Source organism: Cynocephalus volans, chromosome 3, assembly GCF_027409185.1.
Source record: "Cynocephalus volans isolate mCynVol1 chromosome 3, mCynVol1.pri, whole genome shotgun sequence".
Classification (NCBI taxonomy): Eukaryota; Metazoa; Chordata; class Mammalia; order Dermoptera; family Cynocephalidae; genus Cynocephalus; species Cynocephalus volans.
Window position 1 is genome coordinate 87873509 of NC_084462.1, and position 17650 is coordinate 87891158.

Here is a 17650-nt window from a genome sequence, read left to right on the forward strand (position 1 = left end):
CTGTTTGCATGGTAAATCTTTATCCATCCTTTCACTCTTACTCTATGTGAATCTTTATGGGTGAGGTGGGTCTTTTGAAGGCAGCATAGAGTTGGGTCCTCCTTTTTAGTCCAGTCAGCCAGTCTGTGTCTTTTGATTGGGAAATTTAAGCCTTTTACATTAAGAGTTTTTATTGAAAAGTGTTGATTTATTCCTAGCATTTTACTGATTATTGTTTGGTTGTCTTTGGTGTCTTTTGTTCCTTGCTTTCTGATTTACTGTTTGATTTTTGTGTTTGTTGGTTCCTTGGGTTGTAGATGGCCTTTTTGTTTGTTTGTTTTCTCTTCATGAATGCCATTTTTATTATACTAGTGGGTATTGATTTTTCTTGGGTTTTTATGGCAGTGGTAGTTATTTTTCAGGAACCAAACCCAGTACTCCCTTGAGAATTTCTTGTAAGGGTGGTCGTGTGGTGGTGAACTCCCGCAGTTTTTGTTTGTCTGAGAAATATACTATTTACCCTTCATTTAGGAAGCATAGCCTTGCGGGGTAGAGTATTCTTGGCTGGCAATTTCTGTCTTTTATTATTTTGAATATATCATCCCATTCCTTTCTGGCTTTTAGGGTTTGTGATAAAAAGTCTGATTTTAGCCTGATTGGGGCTCCCTTACAGGTGACTTGACGCTTCTCTCTTGCAGCTTTTAAGATTCTCTCTTTGTCTTTGAGTTTTGCCAATTTGACTATAACATGTCTTGGAGAAGACCTTTTTGGGTTGAATACGTTTGGAGATCGTTGAGCTTCCTGGATCTGAAGATCTGTGATTTTTCCTTTACCTGGGAAGTTTTCTGCCACTATTTTGTTGCATATGTTTTCAATGCAATCTCCTTTTTCCTCCCCTTCTAGTATACCCATGACTCGAATATTTGAGCGCTTAAGGTTGTCTGATATCTCTCTCAGATTTTCTTCAATGCCTTTGATTCCTTTTTCTTTCCTTTTCTTTTTTTTTTTTTTTTTTTTTTTTTTTTGTCTGCTTGTGTTATTTCAAACAGCCCATCTTCAAGTTCAGAGGTTCTCTCTTCAACTTCCGCAAGCCTGCTGGTTAAACTCTCCATTGTGTTTTTTATTTTGCTGAATAACTTCTTCAGTTCAGCAAGTTCTGCTACATTTTTTTTCAGGGCACAGATTTCCTTGTACATTTCTTCTTTTAGGTCCTGTATACTTTTCCTCATTTCATCATGATGTCTAGCTGAGTGTTCTTGTATCTCATTCAGTTTCCTTAGAATTATCACTCGAAATTCCTTGTCAGTCATTTCAAGGGCTTCTTGTTCTATAGGATCTAGAACTTGAGAGTTATTATCCTTTGGTGGTGTACTTTCTTGATTTTTCATATTTCTGGTATCTTTTCTTTGATGTTTATTCATTGTGGCAGGGGGTTTCACAGTCCACAGGTTTGACATTATTGACTGACTAAGATGTTGCTGTGGTTGCCAATTTGGTATGGCTACCTCAGTGACTGCTCAGTTGGCCACTAGTGCCTCATGTGTATGGTTGCCTCGGGTCTTGGGCCTCTCCGGGGAGCCACCTCTCTGGTCAGCTTGGACTCGACCGGGCTGCTGGATCATGGGGCATTACCACAGAGTGTGTGTTGTCTGCTGAGCTTCCACCTTCTGTGTTGTACTTCTCCCTGTTCCGTGTGTGCTAGGCCAGTCTTGGGATGGAGCCAGGTGGTGGCAGTGAAGCCTACCTGCTGCTGGATTGCAGTGCCAGCCCCCCCACAGGGTGTATGGACTCTACAGAGCTTCTATCTCCCCTGCTGGACGTCTCTGTGCTCCGTACACATTGGGCCAGGCTGCTGGATCGCGGGGCAGCATGTCGTCCCTGTGGAGTTCCCGCCTCCCTTGCCTGATGTCTCCCTGCTCCAAGTGCACTAGGCTAGGCTGGGAATGGAGCCCGGTGCCTGCGGTGAAGCCTACCTGCTGGATCACGCAGTGGTGTCCCCACAGGGTGTGTGGTTTCTGCGGAGCCTCCGCCTCCCCTGCTGGACGTCTCCCCACTCTGTGCACACTGGGCTGGGCTGGGAATGGAGCCAGGTGGCAGTGGTGAAGCCTACCTGCTGGATCACGCAGTGGTGGCCCCACAGGGTGTGTGGTTTCTGCGGAGCCTCTGCCTCCCCTGCCGGACGTCTCCCCACTCTGTGCACACTGGGCTGGGCTGGGAATGGAGCCAGGTGGCAGTGGTGAAGCCTATCTGCTGGATCATGCAACTGTGGCCCCGCAGGGCATGTGGTCTCCGCAGAGCTTCTGCCTCCCCTGCTGGAAGTCTCCCCGTTCTGTATGCACTTGATGTTATGTTTTTACAGTTTAAATCGGTTGATTTGTGGGAGAGAGTGACACTAGGGACCGTCTATTCCACCATCTTGACCAGAAGTCTAATTTTCTAACTTTCTTAGTGGCTTTCCTTAGAGTTTACAATATACATTTACAACTAATCCAAGTTTACTTTCAAATAAAACTATACTGCTTCATGAATAGTAGGAATACCTTATAATAACAAAATAATCCTAATTTCTCCCTCCCATCCCTTGTATCATTGCTGTCATTCATTTTACTTATATATAAGAATACACATGATATATATCCATAGTATGCATAATTGAACACATTATTGCTATTATTATTTTGAACAAATTGTTATGTTAGATCAATTAATAAGAAAAATAAAAGTTTTAATTTTACCTTCAGTTATTCATTCTTCAGTGTTCTTCCTTTCTTTATGTAGATCTGAATGTCTGACCTATATAATTTTCCTTCTCTCTAAAGGACTTCTTTTAACATTTCTTTCAATGAAGGTCTACTGGTAACAAATTCCCTCAATTTTTGTTTACCTGAGAAAATTTTTATGTCTCCTTCAGTTTTGAAGGATAATTTTACAGGGTACAGGATTCTAGGTTTTTTTCTCTCAGCACATTAAATATTTTACATCAAATATTGCATGGTTACTGAGGATAAGTTGGATGTTGTCATGCTGGGTCACAGATCCTTCAAACCCATCCTGTGCAGGTCACAAAACTAGGTAGTTGGAAAAAGATTCTGGGAGCCATTGGTAAGGTTGACACAGTTTATTCAGATATGAGCTCAGCCCCCCAGCCCAATGGATCAGAGCCATTGTCTTTTATACTATAGTCAGATAGCCAAGGAACACATGTGTGCACACATGCAGTTATACCACTGTTACATATTTACAACAGACATGCTGGGTCATGCTCCACTGGATATGAGGTGAGGGAGCCAGACCATTCTGTCTCCATTTTCCTCACAGATGTAATTCTTATCTATATTCCTCAATAGGTAAGTCCCCACCAGCCCCAACCTGGCTTCTTTTAGAATTTTTTCTTTATCTTTGATATGCTCCAGTTTGAAAATGTTATGCCTAGGTGTAGTTGTTCTGACATTTATCCTGCTTGGTGTTCTCTGAGATTCCTGGATCTGTGGTTTGGTGTCTGCCATTAATTTGGGGAAATTCTCAGTCATTATTGTTTAAAATATTTTTCTGTTCTTTTTTCTTTCTTCTACTTTTGGTATTCCCATAGTGCATATGTTACACCATTGTAATTATCCCACAGTCCTAGCCTATTAGTCTGCTTTTTTCAGTCTTTTTTGTCTTTGCTTTTCAGTTTTGGAGGTTTCTATTGAGATCCCTCAGGCTCAGAGCTGCTTTCCTCAGATGTGTCCTGTCTAATAAACCCATCAAAGGCATTCTTCATTTCTACTACAGTGTTTTTGACTTCTAGCATTTTTTTTATTGGTTCATTCTTAGGAATTCCATGTCTCTGCTTACATTGGCCATCTGTTCTTGCATGCAGTCTACTTTATCCATTAGAGCCTTTAGCATGTTAATCAGTTTTAAATTCCCAGTCTGATAATTCCCACATCCCTGCTGTGTCTGGTTCTAATGCTTACTCCATCTCTTCAAACTGTTTTTTTTTTTTCTTTTTTTCTTTTTGACTTTTAGTATGCCTTGTAATTTTTTCTTGGTAGTCACACATGATGTACTGGGTAAAAGGAACTGCTGTAAATAGGCCTTTAGCAATGTGGTGGTAAGGTGTGGAGGAAGAGGAGAAGCATTCTACAGTCCTGTGATTGGATCTCAGAGGCTTTTAGTGAGCCTATGCCCCTGGACTGTGAATTTCACAAGTGGTTCTCAGTCCCTTCCCCTGTCTGCCACCCTTAGATGGTACAGGAGGGTTATAGTGGGCTGAAGTTGGGTATTTCCCTTCCCCAGGTCACTTTGGCTTTGTTAAAACCTCAGCAGGTTAGGCTCTGGTTACTTGTTTTCTCCTGAGGGCAGACCCTGTTAAGGAGAACATAGTGCTGTGCTATATTTCAAAGTGTTTCCTTTTCCCCTCTTCCTGCCAGAAGTATGAGGGGATTTTTTGTCCAATATTTATTTTGGGAACCTAGTTGGGCTCCTGGAAGTAAAACTCACAAAAGTGTGGGCTCTTCTATGGATCCTCTGGAGTTTTTAACTCTCAGACTTGTTGAACTGAGTCTCCAGTAATTCTTCAATTACAGTTCAGATTTTCCTGCCCTGGACTAGTTCTTTCAGAGGTTTCTACTAGGACATTTCTGCTCTGGTAAGTTGTCATTCTCTGTATTTACCTGTCTCTCCCATTTTGGGGGCAGTGGATTGTCCTGTGACCTCACTTTTCAGTTTGTTCAGCTTTTATTTGTTTTTAGGACAGAGTGGTGACTTCTAAGTTCCTTAGATGTGGAACTGGAACCAGAAGCCCCTCATTGTTGTTTTTGGTGTTCAGATTATTCAAAACTGGCCATTGGGAGCTCCTTAAAGCCAACTCCTGTGAACCTCCATTAGTTAGTTTGTTTATTACTGTATACTTATTATAGTGCTAGGGCTGGGTCGGGAGCTCACAGAACCCTCGAGCCCATTCACAAACCCTTCACACACAGGTCTATGAGCTATGTAACTAGACAAAAGGTCCTTGAAGCCTTGGTTGAAGAAAGAATAGTCTTTATTCAGCACACACACATCTAATACCTAAGCAGTCCAAGGAGAAACTCAGAAACTCAACTGCTACTGGCAAAGTCCAAAGAAAAACTGAGCAGCTGCCAGCAGAGTAAACATGCTCTATTTTTAGACTCAAACTCTGCCTGCCGGCACTGCTTCACAAACTCAAGAACACACAATAGAAACAAAACTAAAAAGATTCATTGGTGTACATGTGCACTAACTCCACCCACACAACTTGTTCACAAAGAATTAAGAATGTGCTGCACGACCCCCAACCAGACCTGAGCCAAGGGAGCCTGACTAAATTATCCTATTTTCCCCACACTTACTTACACAGTATTTCTTTTTTAGGTGTACAGTTCTATGAATTTTGATAAATGCATGCATTCATGTAACCATTACAATCAACATATAGACTATTTCCATCACTCCAGTTCTTTCATGCTCCTTTATAATCATTCCCTTCCCCACCCCAAGCCCCTGGGAATTGCTGATCTGATTTCCATCCCTATAGTCTGTCTTTTCCAGAATGTTTTATGTCATACTGTACGTAGCCTTTTGAATTTGGCTTTTTTCACTTAGCATAATGTTTTTGAGATTAACCTATGTTGTTGCATATATTAGTAGTTCCTTCCCTTTTATTTCTGTGTATTATTGCTTTTTATGAATGTACGACAATTGTTTATTCACTAGTTGATAGACATTTAGTTTGTTTCATTTTTGGAAGTCATGAATACAGCCGCTATAAACACTAGGTTTTTATGTGGACATAAGTCTTCTTTTCTCTTGATATGATTTCTAGGTTTGGGATTGCTGGCTCATATGGTATTCCCTTAGCTTTTTTGTTTGTTTGTTTGTTTGTTTCCTTCTTTTGGTGGCTGGTCAGTATGGGTATCTGAAGTTGATCTTGGTGTTATAACACCATTCTTTAGTTTTTGCAAACGAGGTTTGTTGCTTTCTGTCACAAGAATGCCTCAGGCTCACCTAGTAATTTCCCTGCCTCAGATCTAAATCAGCCATTTTTCTAAAATAAACATAATTTTTTTAAAAAAAAAGCACCTGAATGATTCTGATGAGCCCAGATTTGGGAACCGCTGATCTATATAACAGTACAGAATGTGAAACATTTTCATAATATTTTCTCAAAACACTATATTGAAACCTTAGAGCTTGAAAATAGGACACTGCCAAGACAACATGTGCTGAAATCAAGATAAGGTAAAGCTGCGGCCAACTTGATTAGAATAAATAGCCTCAGCTGGAGCAAAGGAAGTTCTCAATGGGATTCCCTCTCCCCCTATGCTGAGCCTTGCTTTGTCTCTTTCTTTTTTCTCCCCATTAAATTCCACTTAGCTTGAATCTACACTGTCTCACTCTCTGATTCAAATTCCTGGCACACTTCAGTCTCACTTTGGGGTCTTGTGGATGTGGTGTTTCGAAATATATTTAGATTAGAAAAAAGTATTTTATGTACAGGTCTGTACCAAATAACTGTTCCAAGAAAATATTTTTAACTGTACTTGTACTTGGAATTTATTAAGATATATAGATTTTATTCATGAGTGGTTTACGAGCTTACTTTATATTTCACACATTTGTTATTCCTCCAGGTTTGACATTCAGGGTACAATGAAAAGGAAACTGAGAACAGATATTCATTACCCACTCACTAACTTGGACCTCACTCCTTACATTTGTCCAATATTCCGGAAACATCCTAAATACAACCTCTGTGCAGTAGTGGTAAGTAAAATACTGAAACTATTAAAGTAACACAATGTTAAAGAAAGCTCTAGAATTATCTGCTTGAATCTCTACTCCTTCTTTCTCTTTCTGACTTCTTCTATACCCTCCTTTTAAAAACAAAATATAGGGCATAGAAACGCCCTGCTTTGACCTAGAACAGTAGAGCAGTGAAAGAATAAAATGTCCTGTTTATTGCCTCCTCACTTTCTGTCCACTCAGTGGCGATTTCAGATAGAGGGAAATTTGTAAATTGTGCTCTGAGAGACAAGAGAAGTCAGTTCCACTAGCTCCATGTTGAATAATCATGAACTGCTCTGTGGCCAAAGCCCCAAAACACTAGGTACACAATAGTCACAAGACTCAGTACCTGTATGCAGCCATTCTTAGGAGAACTCTGGGTGTCCTTTTGGCCTGAAGGAAAGAAGGCAATGAAGTATATAATTCAGACCACATCACCAGAACTTCTCTCATCAGCCATCCCCAAGTAGTAAGCTATTCTCTGGGTTTCTGTTCTAGATCATGGAGTTAAAGATCTGTTTTAGAATACCCTTACATTTCAAATTGCATCTGGAGATCCAGTTGTGTCTATATCAGACAGGTGGAGCTCCCACCAGAGCCCGGGATGATTCACCAGAGTTCTCTGATATACTGAAGTCTAATTTGCCTATTCATCTTATTGTTGAATTAATTTATATATTCTAAAATGTTAATCCCACTGATCTTCATTAACATCTCTCAGAACCATATCTTCAGACTTAGAAAATGATCACTTTATTTTTTCTTTTCACTGCAAGCATTGACATTCTCCCCTTTCCAATTTATCCTGCCCCCAAGTATGGTTTTTTTCCTCTCCTCTATTTAAGAATCTAGAGTGACATCATCTTCTTTATCATATCAAATGTAGATTCAAATGTGAATTCCAAAATAGCGCAGGATATTTTACATTTTAATTTCTCATTATAGGTGTTTCTGCTTTAATGACAAAAAAATGCTGAATATATATAAAAGTGTAATTATCTGCATTATGAAAAGATACACATTTATATAAAAAAGGATCAATCTCCCCAAGCCTCCTATAAATTCTTAGTCCTTTTAGTATTTAAATTATTAGTTTCAGGGTCCAAAAGTTGGTTTTGTAAGAGAATATGTATGTTTTTTATGGTTTTTTAAGAGAATATGTAGAATTTATTGCAAATTGATAATTCATCAGAGATAAGAACTAAGCATTTTTTTTTTTAGCTTCCACTGCATTTTATTACTTTTTTTTATTGAATCATAATTGATTATACATATTTTTGGGGTTCAACTTTGATGTACGTTGATCAAATCAATATTACTAGCATATACAGTTACAAATTGTACTTATTCTTTACGCCCCTTGTCCAATCTCTCCCTGTCCCCCTCTCCCTCCCCCCTCCCACCACTGATAACCCTAGATTTCTTGTCTCCTTCTGAAAGAGTAGCAGTTACTCTGTTGATTTGTTGCCTAGATGATCTGTCTAATGCTGAGAGGTGTGATCAGGTCCCCCAATATTATCATAAAGCAGGTGCTTCTTCTGTCACTCTGGAATGGACTTTGTGGAGAGAGGGCATCTCCTCTTTTCTTTGGTCTCCACTGGTGACTCTCCTTGTGTCAATGCACTCAAGTGGAAGAAGTTACCCTCTATTCCTAGTTTACTGAGAGTTTTATCATAAATGGGTGTTGGATTTTATCAAATGCCTTTTCTGCAACTATTGATGTGATTGTGTGGTTTTTATTCTTTAGCCTCGTGATGTGATGGATTTCATTAATTGATTTTTGAATGTTGACCCAGTCTTGCATACCTGAGATATATCCCACTTGGTCATGGTGTATAATTCTTTGTATATATTGTTTGATTCAATTTACTAGTATTTTGTTGAGGAGTTTTTAATCTTTGTTCATGAGAGATACTAGTCTATAATTTTCTTTTTTTGTAATGTCTGTCTGGTTTTGGTAGTAGGGTAATGCTGGTCCCACAGAATGACTTAGGAAGTATTCCCTCTGCTTCTACCTTCTGAAAGATATTGTAGAGGATTGGTATAATTTCTTCTTTAAATGTGTGGTAGAGTTCACCAATGAACCCATCTGGGTCTGGTGCTTTCTATTTTGGAAGGTTATTAATTATTGTTTCAATTTCTTTAACAGATGTGTGGGTTTATTTCTGGGCTCTCTGCCCTGTTCCATTGGTTTATGTGTCCATTTTTATGCCAAGGCCATGACATTTTGATTGCAGTAGCTTTATAATATATTTTGAAATCAGAGAGTGTGATGCCTCTAGCTTTGTTCTTTTTATTCAAGATTGTTTTAGCTATTCGGGATCCTTTGCAATTCCATATGAATTCAAGGATTATTTTTTCCATTTCTGTGAAAAATTTCATTGGAATTTTGAGAGGGATTGCATTGAATCTGTAGATCACATTGGATAGTATGGACATTTTAACATTAATTCTTCTAACCCATGAATGTGAGTTATCTTTCCATTAGTTGTGTTTTCTTTAATTTCTTTCATCAATGTTTTAGAGTTTTTAGTATCTTTAACTTCCTCAGTTAAATTTACACTTAAGTATTTTTTTGTTGTTACTATTGTAAATGGTATTGTTTTCTTAATTTCTTTCTTTGTTTATTATTAGTGTATAGAAATGTTGCTGATTTTTTATTTTTTTTGGACCAGTAAGGGGATCTGCACCACACTCAACCAGTGAGCGCACCGGCCATCCCCATATAGGATCCAAACCCGCGGCCTTGGCCCTACCAGTGACACACTCTCCCGAGTGAGCCATGGGGCCAGCCCAATGTTACTGATTTTTGTATGTTGATTTTTGTATCCTGCAACTTTACTGAATTCATTTGTTACTTCTAACAATTTTTTGGTGGAGTCTATTGGGTTTTCTATATATAAGATCATGCCTCCAACAAACAGAGACAATTTTACTTCTTTTCCTACTAGAATAACTTCTATTTCTTTCTCTTGCCTAATTGCTTTGGCTAGGACTTCCAGTACTTTGTTGAAAAGAAGTGGTGAGAGTGGGCATCCTTGTCTGTCCCTAATATTACAGAAAAAGGTTTGAACTTTTCACTGGTGAGGATTATGTTAGCTGTGGGCTTATTATATATGGCCTTTATTGTATTGAAGTACATTCTTTCTATACCTAATCTGTTGAGGGTTTTTATCATGAAAGGGTGTTGCATTTTGTCACATGCTTTTTATGCATCTATTGAGATGATCATATGTTTTTTATTCTTTGTCAGTTAATGTGGTATATCACATTTATTGATTTACATGTGTTGAACCATCCTTGCATCCCAGGGATAAATCGCACTTGATCATGGCGAATTTGGTTTGCTAGTATTTTGTTGAGGATTTTTGCATCTATGTTCATCAGGTATATTGTCCTGTAATTTTCTTTTCTTCTAGTATCCTTGTCTGGCTTTGGTATCAGGGTAATGCTGGCCTTATAAAATGAGTTTGGAAATATTCCCTCCACTTCAATTTTTTGGAAGAGTTTGAGAAGGATCGGTATTAGGTCTTCTTTAAGTGTTTGACAGAATTCTGCTGCAGAGCCATATGTTTGAGAAGGATCGGTATTAGGTCTTCTTTAAGTGTTTGACAGAATTCTGCTGCAGAGCCATATGGTGCTATGCTTTTATTTTGCGGAAGAGATTTATTACTGATTCAATCTGTTTGCTCATTATTGGTCTATTCAGATTTTCTATTTTTTCATGAGTCAGTCTTGGTTTGTTGTATGTGCCTAGGAATTTATTTATTTCTTATAGGTTGTTCAATTTGTTGGGTATAATTGTTCATAGTAGTTTCTTATGACCCTTTGTATTTTTGTTACCAGTTGTAATGTTTCCTCCATTTCTGATTTTATTTATTTGAGTCTTTTTCTTAGTTTAGCTAATGTTTTGTCAATTTTGTTTATTTTTTTCAAAAAATCAACTCTTTTATTGATTTTTTTTCCTACTGTTTTTCTAGTGTCTATTTTATTTATTGCTGCTCTGACCTTTATTATTTCCTTCTTTCTTCTAATTTTGAGTTTAGGTCCTTGAGGTATGATATTTGATTGTTTGAGACGATAGGCATTTATTGCTATAAACTTCCCTCTTAGAAATGGTTTTGCCACGTGCTATAAGTTTTGATACGTTGTGCTTTCATTTTCATTTGTCTGAAGGTATTTTGTGATTTCCTTTCTGATTTCTTTTACCCATTAGTTGTTTAGGAGTATATTTGTGATTTTCCACAATTTCTCTTGTTACTGATTTCTAGTTTCATGCCATTGTGATCAGAAAAGATACCTAATGTGATTTTAATCCTCTTAAAATGCTTAACTCTTATTTTGTGGCCTAACATATGACCTATGCTAGAGAATACTCAGTGTGCACTATTCTGTTGCTGCTGGATGGAATATTCTCTCTATATATCTATTAGGTCCATTTAGTCTAAAGTGTAATTCAAGTCCAATGTTTCCTTGTTAATTTTCTGTCTAGATGATCTGTCCATTGTCAAAAGTGGGGTATTGAAGTCCCTTACTGTTATTGTATTGTGGTCTCTCCCCTATCATTTAATAATTGCTTTATATATTTAGGTGTTCTGATGTTAGGTGCATATAAATCTACAATTGTTATATCCTCTTGGTGAATTGACCCCTTTATCATTACATAATGACCTTCTTTGTCTCGTTTTACAGTTTTTGACTTACTCTATTTTGTCTAATATAAGTATAGCTACCACTGCTTTCTTTTGGTTTCCATTTACCTGGAATATCTTTTTCCATCCCTTCACTTTCAGTCTATGTGTGTTCTTACTAGCAGGCAGTACATAGTCAGGAGTTAGGTCTTGTTTTTTTTTTTTTTAATCCATTCAGTCACTCTGTGTCTTTTGATTGGAGAATTTAATACATTTACATTCAAGGCAATTATTGATAAAGACTTGCTACTGCCACTTTGTAATTTTTCTTATTTTGTGGATACTTTGTTTCTTCCTCTCTTGCTGTTTTCCTTTGGTTTGATGGTTTTCTGTGGTGTAGTGTGCTTTGAATCCTTTCTTTTTATGTTTTCTGCAACTGTGATAGGTTTTTGCTTTATGGTTACCATGAGGCTTATGTAAAATATCTTTTACTTGTACCAGGCTACTTTAAGATGACAGCTTAACTTTAATTGCATATAAAAACTATACTCCCCTCTCCATTTTATGATTTTGATGTAAATATTTATATCTTTTCAAAATTTGGTTGATACATTAGCTTTAGTACATTCACTTAAAAAAATTTAGTAATCCATTGTATAAATAACTATTTATCATTTTTCCTATTGCTAGGCATATGAGTTATTTAGAATATTTTGCTTTTAGAAACAGTTTTGTAGAATGCATTGCCATGTGCTAACAAATGGAATTTATTTTTGTAAATGTGTGTTCATATGTGTGACCACGCTTGGAGAACTACAGTCCTAAATCTCTTCTTTAATAATGTAGCAAATTACATCAATTGATTTACTATTTGATTTTTTTTTTTTTTTTTAGTAAAGATGTTTTAAAGCTATTTTACATTTATTTTTACAATTGTGAGTTTGACCTATAACTTTCTTTCTCATCTGATCTTTTCTGTTTCAAGGGTCAGCCTTACTCTGGCCTCATAAAATGAGTTGGTCATGCTTTTCTATTCTCTCACACAGTTTGTATAAGATAAAAATAATAGTTTCTTGAATATCTGGTAGAATTAAACAGGAAAACCATCTGTTGCTGGAAATTTTTTTTCTAGTGAGTGGATTTAAAAATATTGACTCAAATCGCTTTAGTCACTGTAGGTCTATTTAGGATTTTTATTTCTTCATTTTTTAGGAAATATAAACTTTTCATTAAAGTTAAAACATGCATACGAAGGGCTGGCCCTGTGGCTCACTTGGGAGAGTGAGGCGCTAGTAGCGCTGAGGCCATGGGTTTGGATCCTATATAGGGATGGCCAGTGCACTCACTGGCTGAGTGTAGTGCGGACCACACCAAGCCAAGAGTTGTGATCCCCTTACCAGTCAAAAAAAAAAAAAAAAAAAAAAAAAAAACATGCATACAAAAAAGTGCACAAACTATGAGTATATAACTTGATGAATTTTCAAGTGAACACACCCATGTAAACAGAACAGAATTTGAACAGAATATTAACCAGCACCCTAACTGCCCTTGTATCCCCTTCAAGTCTGGGGAACCACTGACTTATAGCCAGTTAGATTTTGCTTGCTTTTTTCCTTTATATAAATGGGATCATAAAAGTATGTACTCTTATGTCTGGCTCTTTTCATTCATTATGCAGCATTCATCCATATTGCTTCACATACTGTAGTTCTTTTATTCTTATTGCTATATAATATTCCAATATGTGAAAATACCACAATTTTCTAATTTATTCTACTCTTCACGCGTATCTGGGAACTACCAGCTTTTGACTATTACAAAGAGTGTTGCTATGAACATTCTTGGTTTTTTTTGTGTGTGTTTGTGAACATATGTAAATAATTCTTTTGGATATAGACCAACGAGGGAAACTGTTGATTCAAGGGCGTGCATATGTCTGGCTTTAATAAATACTGCTCAATAATTTTCCAAGGTGATTGTTTTAGTCTGTTTTGTGTTGCTATAACAGAAATACCTGAGACTGGGTAATTTATAAGAAAAAGAGGTTTATTTGGCTTATGATTCTGGGACAGCTGCATCTGGCATGGGCCTCAGGCTGCTTCTACTCATGGCAGAAAGTGGCAGGGAGCCAGCGGGTACAAGCAGATCACATGGCGACAGGAAGCAAGAGAAAGCAAGAGAAGGTCAGGGTCTTTTTAAGCAACGGAGCTCTCCAGGAACTAATGGAGTGAGAACTCACGCATTACTCCCATCCCCGCCCCAGAACCCTAATCCATTCATGAGGGATCCACCCCCATGACGCAATCAGTTTCCAAAACTGCCACATTGGAGATCAAATTTCCACATGAGTTTTGGAGGGGACAACACATCCAAACTCCACCAGTGATTGTAACAATTCATACCCTCACCGGCAGTGATTGAAAGCTTCAGTTGCCATAAATCCTTGTTAACACTCAGTAGTTTCTTGTTTTGTTTTGTTTCGTCCATTCTGGTTGCTTACATAGTGATATGTAACAAGCAGTCAAAGCAAGAAATAGAAACATAAAAAGATAGAAATTCTGCCAACACTTTTTTTTTATTGTCTCTAGATTTTGAACCCCAGAACTGAACTGAAATCATTTAAAGAGTTAAAATTTCAGTGATCAGCAATTTCTTGTATTGTGGAAGACCATTTTTTCTCTTGTAAAAACTTTTTTATTGTTTAATATATATTTTTAAACATTTCACTAGGGATTGAATTCTACTTTTGCCATCTGAATTGACTTGAATGTCTCAAAACAGGTAAATATTTTAAAGTGTGTATTAATTTCTGTCAGCTGTGAATGGAAATGTTCATGGAGAATTAAATTATTTTAACAATTAAAAAAATAAATCTTGGATATGTATATTTAAATTATCTTCTCTCTGTGGCTTCATTTTTCACTCTCAATGGTAAATTTTGATGAATGAGGTTAATTTTAATTTAGTCCATTTGATCAATTTATTTTCCTCTATGGTTTCCATTCTGTGTGTCTTTGTGTGTCCTGTTTAAGAAATCTTGGTCTGCCCAAAGAGCATGAAGACATTCAGCTATGTAAACCTTATACAGCCCTTGTTTTACTTAATGTGGTTTTAAAAATTATATTTTTTCTCTGAAATTGTCCATTGTTCACATTTTCAAATTTATTGGCAGAAAGCTGCTCACACTATTCTCTTGGTATTTTAAAATCTTTATTGTATTCTCAGTTCGCTCTTTGTTCATTCTTAGTATCATTAGTCATCTGAAAGAATCAGCTTGTGGTTTTGTTGATTCTGTTATTTCTTTGTGTTCTATTTCAATAATTTCTGTTCTTTATTTCCTTTCTTCTACTTACTGTGATTTACTGTATTTTGTTTCACTTGTTACTTAGACATGCATTTAAAATTTTTCAAACATGTTTTTTTTCATGGTTGTCTCTGTTTCTCATTTCTAACTGAATTGCATTCTTGTCAAAAAATATAGTTAACATGCTATCCATTCTTTAGTATTTGATATTTGCTTTGTGACCTAGTTCTATGTGTTCTTGAGAGGAATGTTTAAATTAGGTTTAGGATTCCATATGTCCATTAAATATAATTTGTTAATGGTGTTGTTCAAATATATACTATTAAATTTTTCTTTCCTTTTTAAAAATTAATAACTCAGAGCTGTGCTAAAATAGTGATTTTTGTAAAAAATTTCCAGCAATTGTCACTTTTTTATTTATTTAATTTGAAGCTACATGTGTAATTTTATAACTTTCTAGTGAATTGTTCCTTTTCTCATTATGAGGCAAGCTTTTATCCTTAATCATGCTTTTTTCAGTTAAAGTCTATCTAATCTGATCTTTTTAAATTTTATTTTTATTCTATTTTATTTATTTATTTGTTTGTTTGTTTGTTTGTTTGTTTGTTTGTTTGTTTGGTGCCTGGCCAGTATAGGGATCAAACCCTGGACCTTGGTGTTATCAGCTATTTTTTATTTTTTTATTTCTATTTTTGGCAGCTAGTGTGGCTAGCCGGTAGGGGGAGCTGAACCCTTAATCTTGGTGTTAATAACACCACTAACTCTACCCAACTGGACTAACTGGCCAGACTCTATCTAAACTGGTCTTGATAAAACTATGCCAGCCTTCTTTTCTTTTCTTTTTGTGACTGGTCCATACGGGGATACGAACTCTTACCCTGGTGTTATCAGCACCATGCTCTCCCAGCCAGCCTATGCCAGCTTTCTTTTGGATGATCTTGTTTGTTCTTTTTCTATCCTTTTCTTTTCCTTTTAAATATCGTTATGTGATATTTGAAAAATACAAAAGAATTTATATGAAGACATACAGGTGTTGTCTTAGTCCTTTTGGGCTACTATAACAAAATACAACGAACTGGGTGGTTTATAAAAAGAAATTTCTTACAGTTCTCAAGGCTCGGAAGTCCAAGATCAAGGTGCCAGCAGATTTGATGTCTAGTAAGAGCCTGCTTCCTGGTTCATTGATGGCGCCTTCTTGCTATGTCCTCATATGGTGAAAGAGGCTAGGGATCTCTCTGGGGCTTCTTATATAAGAGTACTAATCCTATTCACAAGGGCTCTGCCCTCATGACCTAATCACTTCCCAAATGTCCCACCTCCTAATACTATCATTGGTGATTAGGTTTCAGCATATGAATTTCGGGGGGTGGGAAGGGAACAAACATTCAGACCATAGCAGATGTCATAAAGCATAATAATAAATGAATACCTGTGAAATCATCACCCAGCATAAGAACTTAAACATCACCAATACAATTGCATCTGTCTGTAGGCTCGTTCCCTAAATTCCTTGCCTTATACCTTTCAGGTTACACTAACCGGAATTTAATGGTTATCATTCTCTTGAATGTTTAATATCATTTTATTATATATATATATTATATATATATTTAGTATATTGTATAGTTTCCTTTTGAGCTTTATAAAATGCATTATTCTCTTTAGACTTATGCGTTACTTTTTTCATTGAATGTTGTTTTTAAGATTCATCCACATTGTTACATGTGGCTGTAATTTCATTAACATATGATATATATTGTACTAATATACCGTAATTTATTTATCCATTGTCCTATTGATGGACATTTGATTGTTGCCAGATTTTTGCTATTATGAACATTGGTGGGCATTCGTGCGTGAGTGTGTAACAATTTCTGTAATGTATATACTTAGGAGTGGAATCACTTGGATCATAGAGTTATATGCATATTTAACTTTCTAGGTAATGTTAATGGTTTTCAAAGTGATTATACCAATGTACACTTCTACCAGCATCATCAGAATTCTTAATTTTTGCCATCTAGTGGATGTGAAATTATTTCTCATTTTGTTTCCCTGATGATTAGTAAGGTTCAGCAACTTGCCATTTCTTTGCTGTTAGTCTTTCCTATTCTATGAAATATTTGTCTTTTGCAGTTTTTAAAAACTGGGTTATTTCTCTCTTTTCTGATTTGAGGGAGTTCTTTATATGTTCTAGATACTGTTTCTTCGCAAGTTATACATATATAAGTGTGTGTGTGTGTGTATATATAAATAACTTCTCTCAGTTTTTGGTTTGTTGTATACTATCCTTTTGTCTCCCAACTTAAAAAAAAAGTTTTAATTGAGATAGTTTTCATACCATAAAATTCACCTTAAATATATATAATTCAGTGTTCTTTTAGTATATTTATAGAATTGTACAATTATCACAATATAGTTTTAGAATATTTTTATCATCCCCAAAAGGTACCCTATAACCCATTTCCTTCTCCCTCTCAGTCCCCGGCAACCACTAATCTTCTTTGTTTATATGGATTTGCCTATTCTGGATATTTCATATAAATAGAATCATAATATATGGCTTTTTGTGTGTGTCTTCTTTTATTCAGCATAATTCTTTCAGAGTTCATCCATGTTGCAGCATGGATATGTACTTCATTTCTTTATATTGAACAATAATATTCCATTGTATGGATATACACAATTTCATTTATTCATTCATCTACTGATGGATATTTGGGTTGTTTCTACTTTTTGGCTATTATCAATAATGCTGCTATACATGTTTGTAAACAGGTTTTCACGTGGACATATGTTTTCATTTCTCTTGGATATAAACCTAAGAGTGAAATTGCTGGATCATGTGGTAGCTTTGTGTTCAACCTCTTGAGGAACTGTCAAACTGCTTTCCAAAGTAGCTGCACAATTTTACATTCATGCCAGCAATGCATGAGGTTCGTTT

The 17650-nt window shown here is 36.4% G+C and overlaps 1 protein-coding gene across 1 annotated transcript in view; it reads left to right on the forward strand.

Annotated features, from left to right (window-relative positions):
* Positions 1–17650, forward strand: part of USP50 (ubiquitin specific peptidase 50) — a 41277-nt gene that overhangs the window by 15715 nt on the left and 7912 nt on the right. The window contains exon 6 of the mRNA XM_063090054.1: positions 6618–6750. Coding sequence (XP_062946124.1) covers positions 6618–6750 — 133 coding nt within the window. The remainder of the gene's footprint in view (positions 1–6617; positions 6751–17650) is intronic.